This window comes from Varroa jacobsoni, unplaced genomic scaffold (assembly GCF_002532875.2).
Source record: "Varroa jacobsoni isolate VJ856 unplaced genomic scaffold, vjacob_1.0 contig01726, whole genome shotgun sequence".
Taxonomy (NCBI): Eukaryota; Metazoa; Arthropoda; class Arachnida; order Mesostigmata; family Varroidae; genus Varroa; species Varroa jacobsoni.
In genome coordinates, this window is record NW_019214680.1 from 49,537 (window position 1) to 73,942 (window position 24,406).

General features: G+C 38.3%; 3 protein-coding genes and 1 long non-coding RNA gene across 5 annotated transcripts in view; 3 read left to right on the forward strand and 1 right to left on the reverse strand.

The window, feature by feature from the left end:
- The window catches only part of LOC111272177 (uncharacterized), a 26,701-nt gene extending 11,977 nt beyond the window's left edge, over window positions 1–14,724 (forward strand). Inside the window, exons 1-2 of one of the 2 annotated variants that reach the window (XR_002687348.2) lie at window positions 11,964–12,066; window positions 13,617–14,724. This is a non-coding gene — a long non-coding RNA (uncharacterized LOC111272177). Of the gene's footprint in view, window positions 1–11,963; window positions 12,067–13,616 lie in introns of those variants that run through there. The other variant, XR_015315618.1, reaches the window with a different exon arrangement.
- Window positions 182–13,746, reverse strand: Flo1 (flotillin-1). Its single transcript, XM_022853461.2, has 8 exons — window positions 13,623–13,746; window positions 7,645–7,823; window positions 7,048–7,215; window positions 6,259–6,422; window positions 5,911–6,079; window positions 5,443–5,669; window positions 3,900–4,132; window positions 182–3,530 (listed from the first exon to the last, which is right to left on the reverse strand). The coding sequence occupies exons 1-8, from the start codon at window positions 13,672–13,674 to the stop codon at window positions 3,388–3,390; spliced, it is 1,335 nt and encodes a 444-aa protein (XP_022709196.1). The 5' UTR covers window positions 13,675–13,746; the 3' UTR covers window positions 182–3,387.
- Window positions 14,725–15,808: 1,084 nt separating the features above from the next.
- Window positions 15,809–18,168, forward strand: LOC111272175 (histone H2A.V). Its single transcript, XM_022853464.2, has 2 exons — window positions 15,809–15,950; window positions 17,456–18,168. Exons 1-2 carry the CDS (start codon window positions 15,948–15,950, stop codon window positions 17,861–17,863), a joined length of 411 nt encoding a protein of 136 aa, XP_022709199.1. The 5' UTR covers window positions 15,809–15,947; the 3' UTR covers window positions 17,864–18,168.
- Window positions 18,169–20,936: 2,768 nt separating this feature from the next.
- LOC111272176 (histone H2A.Z) lies at window positions 20,937–23,871 on the forward strand. Its single transcript, XM_022853465.2, has 2 exons — window positions 20,937–21,031; window positions 22,098–23,871. Exons 1-2 carry the CDS (start codon window positions 21,029–21,031, stop codon window positions 22,503–22,505), a joined length of 411 nt encoding a protein of 136 aa, XP_022709200.1. The 5' UTR covers window positions 20,937–21,028; the 3' UTR covers window positions 22,506–23,871.
- Window positions 23,872–24,406: the final 535 nt, after the last annotated feature.

Consider the following 24,406-nt stretch of genomic DNA (forward strand, 5'->3'; position numbering starts at 1 on the left):
GCACATCTGTGTGAACAACGAAAGTTCTTGAGATAAAAATAATCTGAACTTATATGTGCGAGTAAGAAAGGCTCATGCAAAACCAACAGCTTTAGAATAGCCCTTGTACAATATTTTTTTGACTGTGAGACATCTACTGCGGAACCTGATGCCTATTTTATTATCGTAAACACTTAAAGGCTGGATTTGTCTTGACAGATAGAATTTATTAGTTTTCATCAATGATTCATCAATCAATACATTTCATACGCAGCGGCTTGATTAACTACCGTTGTAAACTGTTTTACTTGATTTGTTTCTCGTTCATTTGTCTCTCCTTCTCTCTTGCGGTAATGATACATTTGTATCTGAGTTATCCATATTGGCCGTAAAATTTTCCTATCCATTTCTCAAATATGTAAGTCACGTAGACTCTAGTGCAGTACATCCAGCGGTTCTACGTCTCTTATGCAATTGCGGTAAGTTTTTCTTACCGCGCTATCCGTCCTTGACTCATGCTCATGTATATATTCAGAGAGAGAGAGAGAGCGAGAGATTGGCATGTTTTGTCTTCCATCTTCTGTAATCTAACAGGTTGCAACGAGATTTGTATATCAGTATCAAAAGCTATCGACGGTCGGCATCATTTATAGACTTCAGTAAAAATCATTATTAAGAATATCATTAGAAGGTCAACCGCTACTAATTAAAGCGTCTTCATAATGCTTCGCAGCAATTCTTTGTTTCCTGTTTATTTTTACTGCTTACCAATAACAAAAAGGGCAGAGGCGAAGCCTGTAGGTTGCAGCAAGTATTGTTTTTTCCTTCTACTATTGAGGTTTATGACATCTAATACGAAAATATTATCTAAGACAAAAGGAAACCGAGCGCGGATACAACGGGTCTAGTAGCAACGCAATAGATGAAAGGGTAGATTCACTTAGATCGTCATTGTGCACGTGGAGCACGCGGAGGACTACTGAAACAAATCTTATTGCGAAATCTTTTATCATTATTATTATTATTTTCGAAATTTTATTATCATTATTTGCGAAAATTAAATAGATTGTAGTTATCAGTAGCATATTAGACTAGATTACAATATTTGATACGTGTAGTAAGGCAGTAGTAGTTCTTGTTATTCCATTTTGCTTCCTGCTCTGTAGACAGTCATTAGCGTACGTTAGGTACTTTCACTACTTTCTTATATCTTTTTTATCCACTTTTACCATAGACTGCCACACCTCATCTTTCGATAATAAATACTTCCTTTCATACAGATAATCTCATAGGCCTCGGTGGTCGCACGTTACTTTTGGCTAAGAAAAGTCTGTTCATCGTCTATACATGTCTACCACGGGGACACATATCATCTTCCATCGCCACTACTTAAGGCGCTTTTTACCACCTTCCATTAGTTAGTCTTCACATAGATGTTTGGTTATTGATGTCGGACCTGCTTTCTATTCAGCCACTGTCTGCGTCCGAGGTCTGTATCGGACCGCCATGTTCATCAGCTATCGTATGCCAAAGCGGAAAGGTCGTTATGGTCAGTTGTGATTCAATGTCAACGAAAACCCTACGCAAGTTTTCGTGTTACGAACTTTTGAAGGGATTGCTGAAGAAGCTGGGATCGACATTGCCATAATTATTTGTTGCTGGATTTTTAACACACAGTCTGGTGTTGTAGGTCCCTAAATAATATCCCAACCAATTACATGACTTACAAGAAAGGGTACTGAGATGAACATTGTGTTAATTGAATGAAAATATTAATCAAGGATATTAACAAGTTATGTCTATTGCTAGTGATGATCTATACAGGTACGCATACGTGTCAAACAAGACAGTCTTCGATTATCAATATGAAAAATAAGAGTAAAACATATACCTGGTATATTTACGCGCGCGCTAAACGTGTGTGCATACAGTTGGGTGTGCTAGTGGATTTTTAAAAGCTTACTCTCACTTACTGCAGACTCTGTTCAGTTAATTTCACTTCAGAGTCATAAAACTAGAATGTTTTTAATTGCTTCTGGCATTATCATTCTGGCATACTTATTTTATCATTTCAACAATTATCTTCCTAAATATATTGAGGAACTCTACCGTATTCTGTTTATTAACAGTTGTCAATTGCTTATCTTATTTCGCCCCATAGGCAGGCACCTGCACTTCATAAAATAAACTATGTTTAATGTAGTTTCATTCATTCTTTCATCCTCTGATAATTAAGCATCGCCCTACGTAACACACCTTGTTCATCTTTCGCTTATTCACATCCCCTCCAATAAACAAATGTCGTATTTTGTTTTTACACACGCATCCCATTGGTCTTTCAGTATACCTTATCTGGGTTGCTAGCTTCATCTCGTCGTCGTTGTCATCTCTTACTCTGCACGTGCCATGGCAGTAGATGGCGCAATCTTACCGAAATCTTCATGTAATAGATAAAAGTGCTAACGGTTCAATTAATCAGCAACTTTATTTCAAGTTGGACATGACACGCCCAACTTGAAGTAATATATTTTCGATGCTTCCACTGAGGGCCTCTTGTCTCATCGCCGGCCGTCATTAATTGATTGCTTCCTATGCCGCTTCGTTTAATCCGATAAAATTAACTAGCGAGATAAAATAAGCATCTATTGTTCTGCGAGCTGCTTTATGATTACCAATATGGCTTACATTTATTATTGCAACATCCGATTTATCTTGAACCGAGCCTAAGGTAAAAATTGCTTGGTGATCGGCTAGTCGATGATCTACTCATGGGTATGGTAGTAATTTTCATCGAAAAAATAAATCTGAAATATTTCTACCATATCTGGTAATAATAAGATGCCCGTTTGTTTATAAACTGGGATACTGTGACGCCCTTGGTATGATACTCCTGCTAACGCGTTCGCATACAGTCGTGCTTCATGAGGGGTTTAAATATTTCGTTGCCATTAGGATTATATTATTGTCACTCAATGGTCTAATAGTTCCACTTATCTGGTTGTGTTTCATTCAGAATTATTTTCGTCCAAATTCCGGTGGATTTGGTGGTAATTAGTAAAGCAGTAATTATAGAATTTTAGTTACCTCATATATTTATTATCAGCTAACGAACTGTACATGAAAGGAGGCGGCTCTAGCTATAGGGTCTCTAGTCAATCAATGGAACAAGCAGGTCATTTTATTATCTCTATCACGCAGGTCGCGGGGAGAATGAATCTAAAAAAAACACGTCATCAGGAAAGGTATAGCTAAGTTACGTGTACTTAGTCGTAATTCAAAAAACCAAAAGCTTAGCACATACGCCGATCCAACTAACGAATAGCAGCTATAGGTTTCAGTTAGGCAGGCTCCCAGCCATAAAATTATGTGTGCGGCGCGACTGGTGATGCGACAGGTGGCCGATAGCAGTTACATGGCGGCCCGGCTAGTCCTCATCGCCGGGGTAGTTTGAACTCCGGAGGGAAACGTTGGTGGCTTTTGCGCTCCAATATTAACACCTGTCAACTGATGGACCATTGTCGTCGTTTTCTGGATGATATCGATTACCTCGCCTGCACAAAGTCAAGGTAGATAACACGTTTGGTATTTGCTTACGTAGGACTAATAGAAGCGTATAGCTCAAGGCGTGCTTGCTTCAGATACATTGTTGCACTTAAACCTTGTCTTCTTCATAAGCGCCAAAACAGAGTCTTCCTTCCATTGCTTCCTGACTCCGTACAAACAGTATATCATAAATATGATAAGCGATTCTAAGGATAAATGAGATAAAACTGACTGTTGTGTTTAGAAAACTGACTATGAGTTTTCAAGGAGTTTCATTAACTTTACTTAGACAAGGTCGTAATGAATCAAGTAAGTTCCTAATCCTAGTTCAATATAATGTAGGGAGACAATCGAGTTGCATTACTTATTGGACTTACCAGTAAGTTTAGCGGCTCCAACGTCACCTTTGCCTCCCGATACCATTACGACGCGGTTCACTTGCGAAATGGGAGCAGCCACTTCAGCTGCTACCCGTGGTAATGTATCCAGCATCATATCGAGGATTGCTGCATCTTTATACTCCCGGAAGGCGTCTGCTTTTTTCACCAGTTGCTCCGCCTCGGCCTTCGCCTTTGATTCCACCGCAAAAGCCTCGGCTTCACCTTTTAATCTGTGTGTTGGTAAAGAACAGAGAAAATCTAGGTCAAAAGTAGCAAGTATAAAAATATTTATATGTGACGGATTGACACAAATGTCTCAATAGGAGTAATTGAAAGATAATCTTAAAAAAGTGTTTAGTTCAAGTTGTAATTAGGGCAAAACAGATTACATACAGATGGTATATATTAGGTCGTTCAGTATAATATTTCATGCTATTTTATATATAATACGCTATTTTAACAGTGTGACATTTTTTCAAAGTTTGAGTTGTTTATTTGGTATCGTTATTCGGAATTCTACCGTGCGACTTGTATGAATATGAGTTCCACTTTGGAACTACAGTGGCGTAAGCCGCTTGCCGTAGAAACCTTATATTCGGTAAAGGTTCTAGTATTAACAACATAGTGAGCTTTTGGTTGGAAAAATTTTAGGAAAAAAACTTTGAACACGAAAATTTCGTGTCTCGCAGTTAACTACTATGTAGGTGGATAACGAAAAATTGAGAACTGTGGTGGAAGTCAACCTATATCAAAGTGTGCAACGATTAGGAGTCAAATTTGGTGCACGTACGAAAGCGTACTTGTTTACTCCAATTGGAATAATATCGAAAAAGAATCGAACAAATAAGTGTCGCATGATTTGAGCAAGGATTAAGAACGAAGGCGTCGAGACGTTTGCTTCTTTTTAGTCTCACGTTAGTAGAGTCACACATTCGTGGAGAGAGTCGTAACTTATAATGGAGACGGAGTTCTCTAATAGACAGACGTAGACGGTCACATTAAAGGTGGACGTCACTGAGCCATCCTAGAGCAAATACACAAGAGTTTCAAAAACGTATGGCGTCTGTTTAGTGGTTTAGCGCATATGTCATTAGCTATAGCCCTTCCTTACCGCTAGAGTAACCTCAGCAATCGGAGAAGATGATGAAGAAGCTTTACTCGGGCAGCCAAGACTAGTGAACAGAGGTAAACCGCTAATATTGCACAACAATGCTCGATCTAACATCGGAAAAACTGTAGTGGCAAAAATACATAAGATGCAGTTTTCTGTCATATCCACTATATTTTCCAGACATGGATCTCTCAGACTAGCGATTTTACAAAATCCTGATAGGAAGGTTATTATAATTTCAACAGCGTGTCGAAGCTGCCTCTTGAGATATCATAGACTCTTATCCGGATTTCGATTGAAACCAAAAGAACGAAGCCCGTAAAAAGGTTTGAAAGGTTAGAGTTTACAATGTCATGTTTAGTACTGAATGTCCTAATATATCACAACCATAGAAGCAATGAGCCCTTGTGAACATTACATCAGACGCACCGAATGGCTTCGGCCTCAGCTTCAGCCTCCATTATGATTCTATTCTTGTTGGCCTCAGCCAGTTTCTCCAATCGGTACTTTTCTGCTTCTGCTGGTCTCCGAATGGTTGCTTCGAGCTCCTTCTCTCGACGCAAAATCTCCTGTTCCTGCACCTGAATTGCTTGCGTACGCTCCACCACTTTCACTTGCATCTGTTCTTCCTTGATGCGCTGTCGCGTCTTAGCGGCCTAAAAAAAACAGGTTATTTTTTCATGTAATCAATTGTTTGGGCTATACAACCAATATAGATGCTCCCAGATGCCGAATTATCTGGATGAATAAAGATGCGAGTGCCAAATAACTAACACTAGCAAAAATATAGGCCCTCCTTACTGACGCTCAGCCTCAACTTGAAAAGGGCCTCGTACAATTCTAGAGCGACGTGTATCGCGTACGAGGTGGAGAAGTATCGCATAAGTCAGGTTTTACCTGAAGACTATAGGCCAATTCCGAGTCGGCCTTCTTTGTGTTCACTTCCTGGTCATAAATCGCTTTCTTCAGCTCAAAGTCCCGTTTCGCCTTGGCAACTTCCGTCTCATTGAGGAACTTAGCCGCTAATCGTTCCTCTTCCGCTAACGCTTCCTTAATCTGTGCGTCTCTGTAAATCGAATTTATGAAACAAAAATTTAAAAAAAGATCTTTGCGCAGATGCACAATAACTTGATTTATAAATTGATCAAATAAAAAATTACACCAATTATCTATAATCCGCTGAACACATTATGAATAGTGTAAAAAGACACAGTGAATTATCTACGACATCATACTGCTACTGACCTTTTAGCTTCGGCCTCTCCAATGCGCGCGTCTCTTTTCACCTCAGCTGTTCGGGCCATACCTAGAGCACGAAGATATCCCTCATCGTCACTTATATCCTTGATCGTGTACGATACCACCGTAATGCCCATGTTAACCAAGTCTGAAGACGCTACCTCGAATACCTGTATACATACATAGGATGTGTCAATGAACCAGTATCAAAGATAATGTGTCAACTGAAAAGTGCTGGCGTCAGAAGATGCCATCTGTCCCAAAGCAACCCCTGTTGATAAAAACGGCGTAAAATAGCTTTTACGCCGTAGAGAGTAGAGGTTAGATGGCTTAAAGAAATATGTATTCAGGGAATAAGATTTTTTTGAGCGATCGATTTAGTCTTTCCATAAATTGCCGCTAGATTGTTTTATACACCATTTCCGTAGAATTATCTCTGTAGTCTAATGCTATGACTAACTAGATAAAGTAGTCAATAGTAATCTATTCACTAACAACAACAAGCAACAAGTATAGCGCTGTGACGACGGACATTGACACGTTTTCCTATTTTTTGCAGCCTTTGCTTACATATTTTATGGATATGATTTGAGTTTTAAGATTTGTTCGTTCAACTTAATCACCTGTGAAAATTATAAATAAAGTTAAATCCGAAACTTTCTGATTGAGTCGTTCATCAATTGATTTTGTCAGAAACCATGAAACGGATTACTGCTATGAGAAATAGTATCCATAATATATGAGTGTATTTGCTAAGAACTGCCATGATCCGGTTGTCAGTGACCTTTTTTATACCTGTTTTGAAAATTTTTTTCGATCTTTGTAGATTTCCTCAACTGTCATTGTGCCCATAATAGCTCGCTGATGTCCTTCAAGTGTTTCTCGAGCGATTGACATGATTTCGTCTTCTGATTTTCCAAGGAACTGTTCGCATGCAGCCCGAAGCATTTCCACATTTTGACCCTGTTATCGTTTTTTTTTCGGTTGTGAAAGGTATAGAAAATATAAGTGATAAGAAGTACAACCGCTATAATTAATCCGTTTTGTATGAATACTAATTTATATGCTATATATACTTATTATTATTTCCGATATTTCAAAATCTAACCCATAAAGCTTTTTGACGCGGCAACTCTATTGGTCACAAATATAGCAAAGAAGCAATTTCTAACCCAGTAGATGCAATCTTTCGCATTAAACATAGTAGTTTAGTGCGTAGCGAGTTTGCTAATAGTGCAGGTTCGAATTGGCGTTTGTTTCGCGCCATGTTAGCAATGTGATGTAATATCAATGGTTATATGATATGGCGGTTCGATACGTTATAGCTGAAACATCTAGATACAATGTTTTGATAATGGTCATTTTCGCAAAAACATCTAGACGCAGGTATACCTGAATTTTTACTTGTGCTATACCCGTCACAGAGATGGGTACTCCTTGTTGTGTGTACACCCGCGCTGATTCTATGGAAAGAGTCATTGTGTTGAGGGAAATCCGCTGTACGCGTTGAATTATCGGCCAGACAAACACCCGCCCTCCGGGCACCATCAGCGGGTGTGAATGACAACATCCTGCGATAATACAAAAATTAATTAACAATATTACTAATAATGGCAAAATAGTGTAGAGCTTTCATTTCCTCCTAAGGTAAACTATATCTAAATTAAGGTTTATGTGCTAGTAGAATAGAATAAATCAGAATGTGTGATACCGTTGGTATTTACTGAATTGCGCCACAAGTGTTCCGATGTTTCAGAGACTATAGTGTGATATCAAAATATGAACCATATATATGAAGAGACGGATAATTAGTTCTTATACTAAATTTGAAAGGCTTTCAAGAAAGCTGAGTAAAGCAAAATGGTTTAAGAACAAGTTTGAATGACTAGTAAGTAAATCTCTATTTAAGGGAAATACATTTGACAGCAGGTGTTTACACATCAAGTCTACATATATAGAAGGATCAACAAAATGTTTTGCTCTGATACGATGAGCGTCCTTCTTTCCTTTCTGAGTAACATATTTTACATGAGCACCATCTAAAACGTAGTCCTCAGCATGCCTTAACTATTTTATGTTGATCAATTCAAATCGTATATTAGGCTTCAGCCAGTGCTCCAAGCCCAATGGATAAAACGCAGAGTTCTTGGGCAATTCGAAACAGGTGCAAGTAGTGTGCATGGAAGGAAAATGGGTCGGGCACAACTAGAGCAAGCGCGACTTCAGTGAGGAGTGATGTCACCCATAAGAGTAACGCTTCGTCTAAGCAAAAGATACAGGAAGGCACGCTTCACCTCTAGCGACTTCACTGATATCTTTTTAACAATCGATCTTCTTGTCCAGAACGCTATAATACAGTAACTTTCTTCTTTATCTCTTTGTACATATTCATTTCCTTATTGAAACATTCGTGATAGAAGAAGGGCTTCTTCGGTTATAAGCCTGTAGTGGCAGTATTGATGCTAAAGGACTTCAGCCACGCGCAGAAAAGTATTAGGGTAAAAAAATTCGACAGTATAAACATTTCAGGTTATATCTTATACTCTAGATTTGTCGTAGAGAGAACTATGTATTCTGATATGGTTGATATGACCCGACCCAAGTCCTAAGAGGGGTATATGCTAAGACGCCCTCTTAACTTGAAACAAAAGGCTGCTTGTCTCAATATGCCTATATAAACGTCGAACACTCGTCTTTCAATTGAGATCTTCTTCTATATATATATATATATATATATATGTGTATAATGGTGAATCATATAATAAGCTCATTACACATTTGTCGATTTGTTGTAGGTATCTTTAGTTTGGACATATTTAATTTTTTACTGTTATAGAATACCTGCCAGTACCATGCCCTCAGTATGTAACACACATTATGTCTTATACAGCGAAATTGTTGAATTGCAACAGTTTTTACAGGATGGGGAAAGCGTACAGGATTGGACATACATGAAGGTCCACAGTCTACGTTTGGTGTTATCAGTTCTCACCTGTTTTTGTACTTTTTATTAAGGGTTAGTAATATAAAATAAGTTCTGTGTTACGACAAAATAACACATCGCTGGGTTTTATTACATTTTGTTAGTGTTATAAACAAGGATACGCCTGCCCATTTGTACAGTATATTTGAATTTATTAGCAATGCTACGCTAATGCGTTCTTGTATACATCGTCGAGACGCGAGCGGCGTAAACAGATATAACACTTTTTACTGAATTGTCTACCGATACTCTGTTCTTCGAAAGGGCGCTTCTTCGCGCCGAAAAATCGGATCGTTATGGCGATTGTCAATATATCGTTTAGCAGACGCTCAATTAGCTGAAGCTTCAACGCAGTGCTGACTGTATGTCTACCTTGGCCGATAAATAATAAAAGGGCAAGTGTCAATACCTATAGAACCATGGCATCTATTATCATGATATCGACAAGAACGATTCCAAACAAAATCTGCATTCTGATTAATTCTGTATTCTAGTTGCTGAATTCATACGTGTTATTATCACATTGAAACGATGGTAAGAGAAAATGAAAGATTCGCAATGCAAATTTATTTCGGATGCCATCTGAAACATTTACAAGTTTAAGTTTAGGCAGAATTCACATATTGAATTAACAAGTTTCGATCTACTTATCGTTGCATTCTTGCCCCCTTATTTAATTGAACGTTGAATAGTCTACCGGTCCGTTCTGGCTTCTGGGTTTTATTCAATTCGGAACGTTTAAAAACTAGCCTTATAAGGCAGCAAGCTATTGGGTTTGGAAGACATCTCAATCATTGACCGCCCCATATTAATCGCTATCTACGCGTTTGATCTTCACGTTTACCATTTTGCACCACGGAACTTTATTATTTCAGTCACAGCTTTGGATACATTGTTCTATTGAAAAGAACCGTAATCGAATGTTATTAACAGGTAGATGCAGGTTAGTCTCGCGCTTCCTAGTACGATGCGTACTCAATAACTAACGTTCCACTCAATGATGTCGCTATCGCTATGTCCATCAGCTGAAACGTTCGCACAAGTTACAAACGCTCAATTCAAAAACTGCTTAACTGTCCTTCACGAGGTTTTGCTATTTTTACCTGATGTGCCAGTTATTTCCTTAACAGAGCGTAACATTGCCCTCGAGCCCTCGAACGTTCATGACTAAAATGTCCCTCCATTTAGGTTAACAGGTGAAGAAAAAGAGGAATAACAAACTGTATAAAGGCGCTTTGCTCTTTTTAAACCTAAATTCATATGTAAATATATCATTTTTAGACAAATGAACGTCAAAATGCTTAACTAGACTATTTTGTGTATTAAAACAGTGGGCGGTAAAACGTGAAAAACTGGTATAATTACAAGCGTAAAATGAGCTTCTTTCGACATAATTAATTCGTTGTCTAATATTTATTGAGGAAATATAGACTTATGTGTACACTCGAGCAAAACAGTCATTCCGTATATAATAAGATAATTGGAGTATGACTGTGGCTGGCAAGGTGGCGCCTGCAGCAGGCAATCATTATATAATATGCTCGAGTAGACCTTAATAATCGAAAAGGCAGCCTAACTAAACATTCGAATGGCATATGCTCTGTATTCGTTCAGGATGCATAGGCCCTGAATGCCCCTATTTCGAATCGAAGAAGCCATTGCTTATCTTACACAATACGGCATACTACATTATCGTTTATAAAAATTGATTGTTTTTACGCGTTTCGCTGACATAGCGTATTCAAGCTAAGTCCGAATGATCTGCATAGAGCCGTACCCATCGTGGTTTGATCACGACTCCGCCGAAAGAGGTGTCCTGCTAAAAACGACAATTAATAGCTCCGGCAAACAATAACTACTAAGCAGAACACAAGTCAGCTCCATTTACACCGCCTATTTACTTAGTTGTCCTGGGCGGCCTTTACGGACCGCCGATAATATAGACACGCATGAAATCCGCACAGAACAAATCGTTCTTGGAAGTACTCTGGCTTGTATCGTAGATTTTTATTAGCTACGAACATCGTCGAGGATTGTATATATTATCGCTTTATATTGTTGATTAACCGATCTCTTTATATGCGTTAATATTCACATTAGCTTAATTAGTAAATATTAGAAAAAAAACAAGTCAGCTTATGGAATAGTCGATATAAATATATTTTGGCGGAATGTAGTAGATCTATTAAATCTATATATATTAAAAAAACACATGCTGTGAAAAACGAAATTGAAACACGACAGTCTAAAACTGTAACGTAAACGAATTCAGAACTGAAAAAAAAAAACTGAAATGGCCTATGAATGAACACTTCGAGAAACGTTGCGGAACCAATTAAGACGTTAAACGGTGCACTATTTTCTAGTCATGCCTAAAAGCTGCCGATATTCATTTACAATACTCGTCCACCGGTTCTTCCTGTGTCAAATATTTTATTCCTCTAACTCTCTCAATACCATAATTTAAACGTCTAGCACCTCTCCACATATCTGACATTCTAACTCAACTAGCAGCCTCTAAATCCATGGAAATTTGTGCAAGTTTCATTAAACTTAATTGAACGTTTACAAATATTATATTTGGAATTTTATATTTTTCGTTGATATGAAAATTGCGACTACTATATTTGATGATTAATTGTCGAACATAATTCGCTATCACCAGAATCAATCCAAGAAACAAACTGAAATGGACCAACTACCTGCGGTTGGTGCTTTACAAAGTTCTGCTATTACGTCAAGCGACAGCAGCGACGCTGCGAGACAGTAGTAAACGTATTAGGTATACGTGTGCGTACCGAACTGTTAAGTGGTCCAGGTTGTCCGTTACGGTAAGCATTAAGTGCTCGCATAACGTTTGTATCAATGGAATGGAAATTCCACTTCGGTCATTAATTGGGTAGATCTTTGTAAGAATGATGGCTAGTCTAGTGCATTAGGTCAGTCTTGAGTTTACCCTATGCTAGCTTCGTAAGTTCTGTTCGAGCCGCAGGATCTTCCACACGATTTGGCCTAATTCAACTTTATCTTTAGAACGAATGAATAAGCGAAAGCGAACCAATAAATGAAAAAATAAAACAATGGATCGTGGATCGCTGGTAGAACTTAGGTTAACTGATGCACATAAAGCACTAGGGCACTAAAATCAATAGTAAGACACCAAAAATCAACAGAGATCAGCTGATTTTTTTGCTAGCGGTTGTTTTTTCCCTGTGAATTACTCATAAGTGAACTGAGCGTAAATTCACATAATACTGACTCAGAAAATCAGTGAATTCGAGAACTGGAGATAGAGCAGCATTTCAATTACACGGGAACTGTAGTAAATTCAATCAGATTGCTCAGATCACCTTGTGTGGCTTAAGGCACACGGAAGGTAAAGATAACACACCTTGTGTGACGATAACAACTCTGTTGTCAACTGGTCAACAAAGACATTTGTCATAATTGAAGAATATCCGTGTTAGGAGTCAGTAGGTTGCCAAACACTATGTAGCATTCTAATTGTTTCACTGATAGATCTATTGGTGTGAAAAATACAGGTTTTGCATACATGCTTCATGACCAACAAGAACAACAGTACCTGCTATACAATGTATCTCTGCGTTATTTAGCAGCACGACTTTATCATACATGTTGTTCTTTTCACTTTATGGTTAAAGGCATTGATCGAACAAGTAGAAAAAGGGGTCTTGTTGTGACATTTTAATCCCCAAATGAATACGATACATGGTCGCCGTGCAAAGACACGACAGATGTCTACCTTAAGCGAGATATGCAATCATTGCACCCATATGCACTGGATCGTGCATTACTCGCAAAATAATTACTCGTTCATAAATGAATAAATAGCAAGTTTACTCTGCTAAAATACTTTTAGTCGGACCAAAATTACTACAACGTTTTCGTACGAGTTTAAAGCCTCGCGTGACCTCCGCCAAGATGCAATTTTTCGGCAAGCTTCATCGATCGTTGGCTAAGGCATATTTCAGGTTTGCAGCGCAATGCTTCCATCCAGAATATAGAACTGGCACAAATCCTTGGACTATTATAGTATATTATATTGCTTCGAGCACTCTCTGTAACTCAATTGATATATCTGTTTGCTACTCTTTCAGCAAACTTAACAGTCGGTGCAGCTAGAAGAAACAAATATCCACATAAGAATGTGCGCGATAATAGCGACTATCGATGGAGTAAAAGGGTCCCGCCCAGACACTAAATGCCGTAGCTCCCACAAGTACCTTCGCCACAGCGCGAACGCTTCGAGCATATGCTGGCGAGTTTCTCTACAAGATTTTACTGCAACCGAAAACACTTCTAATGTTAATGAATAAACGTATCCTTTTTACCGCGTACCTTATACTGAGTTAATTTTCAGACTCACCTGACACGACCAGGGCCTCGTTGGGACCGCAGGCGACAAAACCGGCTACCATGGTGCTGGCAGCGTTTGTCTTTGGAAAATAAATGGACTCCTGGAGGCGCCGCGCCTCCACTGCTGAACGCACCCACCTCAAAGCAAATCACGATTGCCAAGTTCACCGCTAACCGAACTGAAGATCACTTCACCAGGACTCAATTATGCACGGCGGGCAAATATACACCAAATTTCGTTAAATTCACAAACCTATAAAAATTCACTCTTACACAACAAACTAGTACCTATGTAGATCGAGTGTAGCTGGCGGAGATTGACAGCGGGTTGAACAGACGCGGCGAATCCTCTCCGGGTGTAAACGTTCTCGTCTCGTTGAACTACTTTTGCTACAATCGCTGCTGATACCCGTCCTTCTGGTTGACGGTATCTAGCTATCTACCCCCGCCTGCCTCTATCCTAACCTTTTAGGGGGAAAGCTAGGGCACTCTGGCTGTATGTGCGAACGCAGGCCGAGGAGGAAAGGGCTTCAGAGACACAGCATGTTCAAATAAACGGGTTGGGCAGGATAGCGCCGCCAAAGTAACATCGATCTCTGCCTCACCACACCGATGGTGCTGTATAAACGGTATAATAGTTAGACGAAAGTTTACGATGACAGGCTCCTGATAGATGTTAGCTGTTACTGCCTCAGCAGCTGCTGACTCTGCAGGCGCTACCGCTGTAAAATGGGTGCCCTGCTCTCGCGCTTCACTTAGCAGTCACCAACTAACCGACGAACTAGCGAAGGAAACAAGCAATCACATCGGCGGGATACACCAAGCTTCGTTCTGATAATTGCTAGCATTGATTCTTGCCCACTCAAGCAATTTATCGTGCATAGGGATAAACGGATGGGAATTTAAACCCAAATATTCGACAAGTATAATATTAATAATTATAAGTATAAAAATAAACGTAAATTTCGTAAAGGTATAAGTAATAAGGAGCTATATCTTTAAAGCATTGGTAACTACTGAATCTTACCATGATGCTCCAGGAAACACGCTTATTATAAAAATACGGTGGACTTAAGGTTTATAAATCTACAATAAAAAGAAAACGCATGTCATTCTGCAACATATTTTATAGTATATATAAATATATATATAAATATAAATATATATATAAATATATATATATATATATATAAATAGTAAATAATAACTAAACAATTACGAACCTATACTGACAATATGCGAAGCTGCGCAAAAGCTCTATACTACATGAAAAACTAGAAGCATTTAGAGTGCCCAAAGTAGCACCAACAACTATAATTCTGTTTTCTCTTTTTTATGTTATGGCTCCTAAATATGGAGCTTTTTTATTATTTTGCGTCTAACATTCAACACTAAGAGGTGTTTTTAACACGTTATTTTCCCTTATTTACTTTCTTACCCAATGAAACGCATGTAACAACTTAATTCGCAATGGTGCTATAAGCAGTTAAAACAAAGACTCGTTGTCTAAGACTGATGGATAACACAAGTGATTAATTGTATAGTGTGTCGTTACTACAAACTGTCAGCTGACGTCCAAGATGTAGCGACACACGGCCGACGGTGGAATCGAACGGACGATCCAGCATCTGTCCGCGCTTTTTTTTGGGGCGGTTTGACACTCAAGCATCTAGCCTCATGAAGTAAAATAAATTATACGCGTTGTGTTGACCAGGAACTGGGTGGCAACAAAAACAAAGCTGCATGAGAAAGTCCATGGAATATACGTATGACGGAAACCCGCAAAATACTACCACCCGCGCCCAATATTTCTCGCTTTTGAAAGGCGAAAAAAAAAACACCACGAAAGTTCTGTTGATTGTAAAAACACGAATATATCTTTGGAAGAACTGAGCAAAATAGAAAATTATTCTGACAAAATTATTTTAACAACCGTAAAAGAGTCAATAAAAACATTTCGCTTATTTAAAGCAAGAATTCAAATAGTTAGCTTCGTTTAAATTTCGCGCCCCTTCACTAATTTAAAATATTTTACTGTGTAGACAAAATCAGCCACTTAAAATTACCGCTTACATATCAAACTGCCCACATGCATTATGTTCAGCCGCGGAATCTTGTTAAAACGAACTCTGCCACAATTCTCTCAACAGTCGTTGGATATACAGGATCGCCCGCCTTAGCAAGTGAAATTTCAAAATCGCCCGCGCTCGTCGCTCCTTCCGGTTAGATGGCGTCACTGAGGAGCGGTTATAAATTCGTTGTGTAGCTCTGAGGAGTAGTTCGTTGTGTTCATTGTGCTTCGTCAAAAGAGAACGGTTGTGAAACTCCAGCGAAAATGGTGCGTATTTCGAGATTTGTTACGTGTTGATTGCGTGTTTGGTCACATTGTCGTCGTACAGGCAGTACGAGTCATCAGACCTAAACGTTGGTTCTATAAATATATACAATTAGCAAAGAATTGTAATGTTACGGGAGTTGTAAGCAAACCTACTTGCTTTCCCGCCGGTCCTCCGCCTGCAATTTTACTCTACCGGTCAATCGGACCGCGCCATAGTATGCTGACTTCAACATTGCCGTCAAGGGATATATATATCGGTCCTTCCGAAGCGCTTTTCGCGGATTCTGCTTAAGATTAATCGGAGTGCAACAGAGATGTCAACATGCACCGTTTCAAGCATGTTTTATTCGCTTGTATCCATTCACGTGTTGCCGTGCTAATATCTATCACCAAATTGTAATGGCGATTTTCTGAAACTCTTAAATTTTGCTTTTACTGTAACTCTCAGCTGGTCTAATGGAATTTGACGCTTAGCTCATTGTATAAAAGTCATTATATGTTTCATGATATGTGGCATACCGTGTGCAATTTTACTGAACATATTCTAATAAGGGTTAAGTGACCTGATCTAATTTAGCGCTTTCAAAGATAGTGAGGTAGGCATATGGCTCTTATCCCGAGAAGCGGAGCAACTCATTCAACTAACCGCTTCACCCAGAGATTTGGCGCGCATTGATGAATGAACGAATTAGTATTTAAATTTTTAATTCAGTGTATATTTTTTATTGTTGAGGATTTTTTGTCGTAAACACGAGTATGACGACAGACAATAAAATTGTTTTGAAAACACGGAGTCTTTGATTAAATGGCATGTCTCTTTTTATGGAAACTAATCTTTAGGAAATCTGAATATGTGGTGATTCTAGCATGCTTTTATACTTCATCATGCTTAGAAGTTTGCTTTCAATGGACGTGTACTCATTTACCACGTACTTTTTCGCGTTTAGCTGTTACACTATGCGAAAGGAACGGCATAGCGTTCATTGCGTTGATACATAGTTAATATTATTGTTATTAAATAAAAATGTTTACACATTTTTTGTTCTTTTATGAAGCAACCTTTTTCATAAGCCCTGCATTAACAGCTGCTTGTGTCATTTTGTCACCTGCGCTCTACTTGCTTAAATATATGTTAGACATAAGTCAAAACTACTAATCTGCTATCATCTACCCAAGAAATTACTTTCTCTAGATTTTTAACTACCATGCGTGTACACCTAGTTTCTTCACAACTGGTTTTTATAAGTTGTTAACATTAATTTTTAAATTAGGTGGTCTTATGCTTATATATATACATTGTGTCACATAAAATGTCGTTGAAACTGTTCCAAAAAACATACTGAAACCAGTTCGTTTTTTATGTTGGCTTACCTTGACTACATTCTTGTCTCGACTACAGTTAACTACTACTAACCACTATCCTTGGAGTGCTATTTGGTAAAATGTGTTAGTCAAACAACTTAATTCTAATTAAATTGATACTTTTCACATTATTTGGTTTTCAGGCCGGAGGCAAAGCAGGAAAGGATTCTGGGAAGGCGAAAACTAAAGCGATCTCGCGATCTGCTCGTGCTGGTCTTCAGTTTCCGGTCGGTCGTATCCACCGACATCTGAAGACGAGGACCACCGCCCATGGACGAGTCGGAGCCACTGCTGCCGTATACTCGGCTGCCATACTTGAGTACCTCACTGCCGAGGTGCTTGAATTGGCCGGCAACGCCTCGAAAGATCTTAAGGTGAAGCGTATTACGCCTCGTCATTTGCAGTTGGCCATCAGGGGTGACGAGGAGTTAGATTCGTTAATTAAGGCGACGATTGCCGGTGGTGGTGTTATCCCGCATATCCACAAATCACTCATTGGCAAGAAGGGTAACCCGCCGGTTGCCCCGGGTCAAGGACCTAAGGCTTCGTAGAGACAATAACTCTTTCTTCACGCGAAACGTCAAACAAGTAGGATGGACGTAATCATCATCTTATTTGGCGTCTCACTATGAAAACAATTGTAAAAAACGCAAAACGAAAACAGAATAACTGCCACTGGTTTTTCGACCATCGTACATTGCACGCAGGCCGCCTACTAGCAAAGATCCTGCCGGCGTAATTTCATCATCCATCTCTATCTCATTGTGTATTATTTCCATACAAGATTCAATCATTTAAAGAAAAGCGACGAGTAATGACAAATGTATAAAACAAAACTCAGTTAAATTAAAACATATTCGTTTGTCATAATTGTTATTGGTCTAGTCTTCTAGTTAGTGTAATATAAATTAGTTAGAGGGCTGAATATTTGTGGTATGGGACCATAAGGTGCTGTAGCATTTTATGAAATATCCAATTTTAATTCTAGTAACAGAAAAAGTTGGACGCCACAAAAATAATAACTTCTTTTAGTTGTGAACAGATATGTGTGAAGGTGTGTTTAGAGTTGAGTAAGGGACAGCGAATACGCTTAAAAATTGCTATAAAAGTTCTTTAACAAAAGTTGCATTTTGCACTGCAAAAAATGCAGCTTAGTTGAGGTTATAAATAGCTCTCAAAGGACACGAATGCAGAACTTGACGAGTTGTTCATTATTCCAGATACGATGTGGTCTAGCTACGGCTTCGGCGCATCTTAGAGGCGGTGTTTAATTTGAGGAATTACCTTTGAGCCTATTAGTATGTTTGTAACTTCGTGCTTGATCTAGCGTATTCCATCAGAAAATGCAAGACGGGCTCTCGCGTAATGCAGTGACAATGCATTTAACTGTCTGTGTTTTTTAACGTTAAATTAGCGTTAATGGCTAGCATATTTTATAATCACGACACTGTTTCGGAATTCTTCTAATTCTTCTGCCCTTTTCGGGTGATCGTCTCTTTTTTACCGGTATCATGTTGTTTCCTTCTTCCATCGTTAATAATTGCCAAGAAAATTCTAAAATGTTGACAGAATTTGGACATTATCAAACCTAATTGACGACAATTTTATTATTTTTATCAGTTAAATATGCTTTTCTTTAGTCATTTATCACATTAGTTTGATTATTCTTCTATAATTACATACTACTAATAAAATAATGTGATAATCACAAGATACCATTAATAACCATAAATCACACATTAGCTGTACACAGCTCTCTTCTTTTTCTTCAACCTTAGCGATTTGGGTATAGGTTTGACCTACTTTAAGCTTCTGTCTCAGCACATCTGGATAACCGTGTGGTCTGAAATGATTTACGGCTTTTCCTGGAGCGTTATTCGGGGATTTCGAAGATACAGTCGTAAACAATTTGCATCTTTGTTAAGACTGAGAACCAGACATCATAATTATTACACTGCACGTCTGCTGATTGAATACGCGAGAAATTATTTATGGCAAATATTTATTTCAAGTACATTAAAAAAAGTATTTTAGTTGATTGCATTGATTTAGTTATCTATTTATATTGCCTTTAGCTTTAAATTGCATTACAACCTTATAGTAGGGTGCAACACCGCGAGCAACTCCTTCCATTTCAAATGTTCACAGGTAGAATTTTTCTATTTTAATTCGTGTATGCGGTACATATCCCATCTATTAATAATCAATAGCCGTGCTTATTTGTTTTAGTTAGGTATTATTATTTGGTATTGGCAAAGCACTGTAAATATTTTTGTCGGCAACACTAAAATGGAATATGTAGGAAACTTTTGATTCCATAGTTTAACTTACGATGACAGAAGACGAAGTAAGAGACAAAATGCCCATATTTTTTTTATGATCTTTAAGATATTCACGATATATATATATATATATATATATATATATATATATATATATACACGATATAAGACAATTCACGATAAGACATGAAATTGAATTTTTGTTCTTCAAGATTCAGAGCGACTGTGTCACATAAAGTTTTTTCTACTTCTTTGCTCAGCAAAGGAGCTCTGTTAAGTAAGAAAGGTCTTCTTCCTTCTTCCATTTTCTTTCGGCTTTAATCACTTTTCAAATGATACCCAGGCTTTGTTTTATTCCGCTAATTTGAACCTATTGGAAATCTGTTCCTTCTCGAGGAAGGTTTCTTACTATTATAATATTAGCATTATTAATTTATTGACAACACAATTCGTAAGATTTCTTATGTGTCTATTTTTTTAATTTTTACGTTAACCTTACGTAACTCTTTAAAAAAAATCAAATAAAAATCAAGAGATTCTAACATAAAGAAATTTACATTTCAGAGCGTCAGTTCTACTGTTTATTTGAGGGAAGTTCATAAAGGCGACAAAAATGGTGGTAAAATATAACCGAAGCCGACTATGTTGCACATAGCTGTCAGATCTTAGGACAAAACATTATTTTCTAAAAAAAAGTTACTTTCAGATAGATCGTTCCAAATAACTCGTAAAAGTAAAGAAATTCAATTAACAAAAAAAAACTGATAAGAGAAAGCAAATATATATGAAAGAGTATGCTTAAAATACTTCTTCCTTCGTAATTTGACAACTACTAGTTGTTGCCACGAACTTGACTGACATTTATTTTTGTAAAGACTTTATCATGAATATGCTGCCTTTATGAATATTTTCCTTAAGATTGAATCGCCGTCAACTCTTAGCTGTTACGTTCAGTGTATGACTTACACAGGAGTTACAGGATTATTGAATACGTTTTTGGAACACGGAAATACAGCTGGCAGAATGCGGTCGAATTTAGTAAAGCGCGCTCAAATAGGAATCAAATTTGGCGCCTTATTGTCCAATTGAAAAGAAAGACGGGGCAGCGCGGATCGCAGCGCCACTTTTGCTGCATATGTATCGAGCAGGTAAAAATATAGCATAGTAAAAAGGATAGTAAATAATGAAGCTAATTATCGTTGATATTGTAGATAATTGTTCCTGTTCAGTAAATCACTCGAACGCCTCCATTAGTCTATCATAAGAATTCCGCCTTTACTAATATGACAATTGGTAACTAGAAAATCAATAGTCCACCAGGTGTCGCTTTGAACCTGGCGGGCTGCTCAGGCCTTCCGCTGGGATGGCGTCACTGATGAACGGTTGCGAGATCGTTGTATTACTCGAGTGAACTGTAGTAAAACATTTGTAAAAATGGTGAGTTTTTATATCATCGTTTGGTTTTTTAACCCCTTTCCATATATACGCAGAGACTGCAATGCACCCTCTGCATGAGTTGTGCTAATTGTGTGCACAGAAAAATTCACGTAACATTAGTGAATTTTTTCTCAAAGAAAACACGGTTTAGCTGTCGTTGTGTGTACTGGCTCACTCCAGTCAAAAAACTTGTACCAATCCGTTGCGCTGAACTATTCGCACAGCCTGTCAACAATGAAAGTGCGCGTCAAACGTCAACGAGTATGATTAAGCTCACCCGATAATATGGATATTAGAATCTACTTTACTTAACAATGTCTAGAGATTTGATGTAAATATTTGTTGTGCCAAGTAATTAGCGTGGTGATTAACATGACTGTCAACGAGAAGTGCCTGGCTTAATTTGATGGAAAAGTAATAATAGTGAGCAGAGCTATTTTAATTAGCTGGCATCACTGTCATATTAGGAAGAGTTGTCTTTTCTTTATTAAGACATTTGTAAATCGTGAGTGTGAGAAGAGATTTCACGGTAAAAGTTTCGATGAACTCGATTATTTTGGCGGGCATTTCCATTGGCGCCAAGGAGAAGTCATGCGAGTCAAGGACACCGAAGGCTCTCCACCCTATGCCCTTCTGTCATCCGGAGCAAACCTATTGTCTACATATCGTTACGCCTTAAAAACTGAGCTCGATATTACACTCAAAAAGAATTACTACTGTAAGAAGCCTCATAGAATTTTACTCATAATTGACTCACTCTTTGTCTTGAACTCGTTGTATATGTATATTATGCTTAGCTATTATATACGTTTTTTATATCAGAATATCAACGCACACATTAATTACCTATTAGCAAAAGTTAAAAGCAATGAAGCCATTATTGACGTACTGAATATAGAGCTTGAAATATCTATATATTACATTAGAAAGCAAAAATTAATTCTAATAGCCCGTCGCATTAAGTTGACCTTCTGAGCATGTACACATTCGATATGTCGTTTTCCATAAAGTTTCTGCAGGACGGATTCTAATTAGAAGACTTTATTGATCACGTTGTTTTTTCCAGGCCGGAGGCAAAGCAGGAAAGGATTCTGGGAAGGCGAAAACTAAAGCGATCTCGCGATCTGCTCGTGCTGGTCTTCAGTTTCCGGTCGGTCGTATCCACCGACATCTGAAGACAAGGACCACCGCTCATGGACGGGTCGGAGCCACTGCTGCCGTATACTCGGCTGCCATACTTGAGTACCTCACTGCTGAGGTGCTTGAGCTGGCCGGCAACGCCTCGAAAGATCTTAAGGTGAAGCGTATTACCCCCCGTCACTTGCAGTTGGCCATCAGGGGTGACGAAGAGCTGGATTCGCTGATTAAGGCGACCATCGCCGGTGGTGGTGTTATCCCGCATATTCACAAATCGCTTATCGGCAAAAAAGGCAACCCGCCAGGCCCTCAAGGCCAGGGACCCAAAGCTTCCTAGACGCATCTAATATCAGTAACACCGTGTGGCGGTACAGGTGTCAGCTGACTCCGCCACGATGATGACGCTTGTCTACGAAGTTCAGACCCCCTATTAGTTCTCAGGCAAACGGATAATGTTTCCCAATTCCCAAATAGTTTTCTCGCATCTATTTTCCTTTAGTTTTTGTGTACTATAAGCACACTGCCTCTGACTTGTTGTAAACAAGGCGTAGAAGTAGCATTACGGAAGTATCAGATAATAATAATTATGAACAGCAACACGTATGAATGACGTAAGCATATTTACATGTATACACACTCTATATATCAAAGAAAGCTTTTGTCTACTACGGAATCGTTTGCGGCCTAAGCTGCTAAATTCACCAAAAGGCCTGCTGCGACGCAAGCGAGGCCCACATAAACTTCAACGACCATAGATAGTACTATATACGAGTAATCATTTTCTTCTTTTTCCATAATTAATACTACAACTTACATAAAAATGTGAACAAAATATAGACTTATTTGTATTGAATTTCCATGTGACGCTTTCGAAACAAGCCAATACCATATCGTCAGATCGCATGATGAACTCTATTGTACTTGCAGTTCATTCATTGCGTCGCTTGAATTACAAGCAACTAGAAGATAACAACAAAGCAAAAAAAAAGAGATCGCTCAAGTGCAATCAATAAAAAAGAAGTTTACCAGTTCACGTCTGGTATGTTAGTACACGGCGCTTTAATGACGACGCAGATCGCAACCGTCCGAAATGCCCGCGTCCTTAGTGACGCGTTCTGCCGAAAGACTTCGTGACGATCAATACACACATTTAACAAAATTAAATATGCAACACATTGACACAAAAGCGCCCATATACACAAGGCCGAATGTCATGTATGAACTGTTGTCAGCGATAAGATAAGGAAAGTTCGTATATTGTTTTATTGTTAAAAGTCTGAATAACGGATGTTCGTTAATTCAAGGAAAAATATATTATCTATTAATTATTACGTTAGTTACATAAAAACAGCTGCTATCGGATCGAAGGAAGCAGCGGTAGTGGCTCACCAGAAGGGAGTGAATGCAAACAGGCAACAGCGGAAGAACGAAATAAAGAAGGAAGGCAGAAAATTAGGGGGTCGCTGGCTAATAAGAAAACGATTCCGGGTTCCGAAATCCGGGTATATACACAGACATCTGTAGTTCACCTATTTCGCTGGTGTTCTACTCTCATACAATCAATAACAAAAAGCTGAAATAACCAGAATAAGGACCAGACAACTGTGAATTCAACCACTGGTTTAAATTACGTGAAAAAATGAAACAGGAGGAAAAGCTGTGTATTATGTATAAAATAAAACTTAAAAAAATTATAAAAACTACTTGGATTCCATCGTTTTCTTTGCTCTTTCTTTTATTATTCGTCAGAACTAGCTGAATGAATGAAACACAGTCACTGATATCATGGAGAAATAAAAAAGCTGATGATTAATATTATTTCGGCATAAGTTAATTCTAAATACAGATGTCAAAATACTGGAAAGCAGTTTCATAATTGAATTTGGTGTTACTTATTTCCATTTGGTGATAGATAAACACTGCGCTGCATCGCATAGACAAAAGCTGTTTCAGAAATGCCTATAGACATATATGTTAACTAAATTAAAGTGTATCGTATCCTGCCAGTGTTTTGTATAACTCCGCCCTTATATTTCGCATGGACTTGCGAAATAACAAAAAGCTTAGAAGTTGAGTTTACAACTTGTTATCTCATTTGGGCTCAATAGGCGCAAGTGACTAACTCATGTCATGACACTAGTTCTCTATGATTTGCGTATCTAAAAATACAGCAGAATTAGGTTCTTTTTACCATAAAATCGCTTGGCCATATTCACTATGATAGTAAAAGAGCGGAAC

Coding starts and splice junctions, on each gene's coding strand:
- Flo1 (XM_022853461.2), bottom strand. CDS start 13,674: ATGGTAGCCGGTTTTGTCGCCTGCGGTCCCAACGAGGCCCTGGTCGTG. Junction 6,423..7,047: donor GAAAAAAATTTTCAAAACAG/GTATAAAAAAGG, acceptor GTATGTATACAG/GTATTCGAGGTAGCGTCTTC. Junction 3,531..3,899: donor TGGAGCCGCTAAACTTACTG/GTAAGTCCAATA, acceptor GACTTTGTGCAG/GCGAGGTAATCGATATCATC.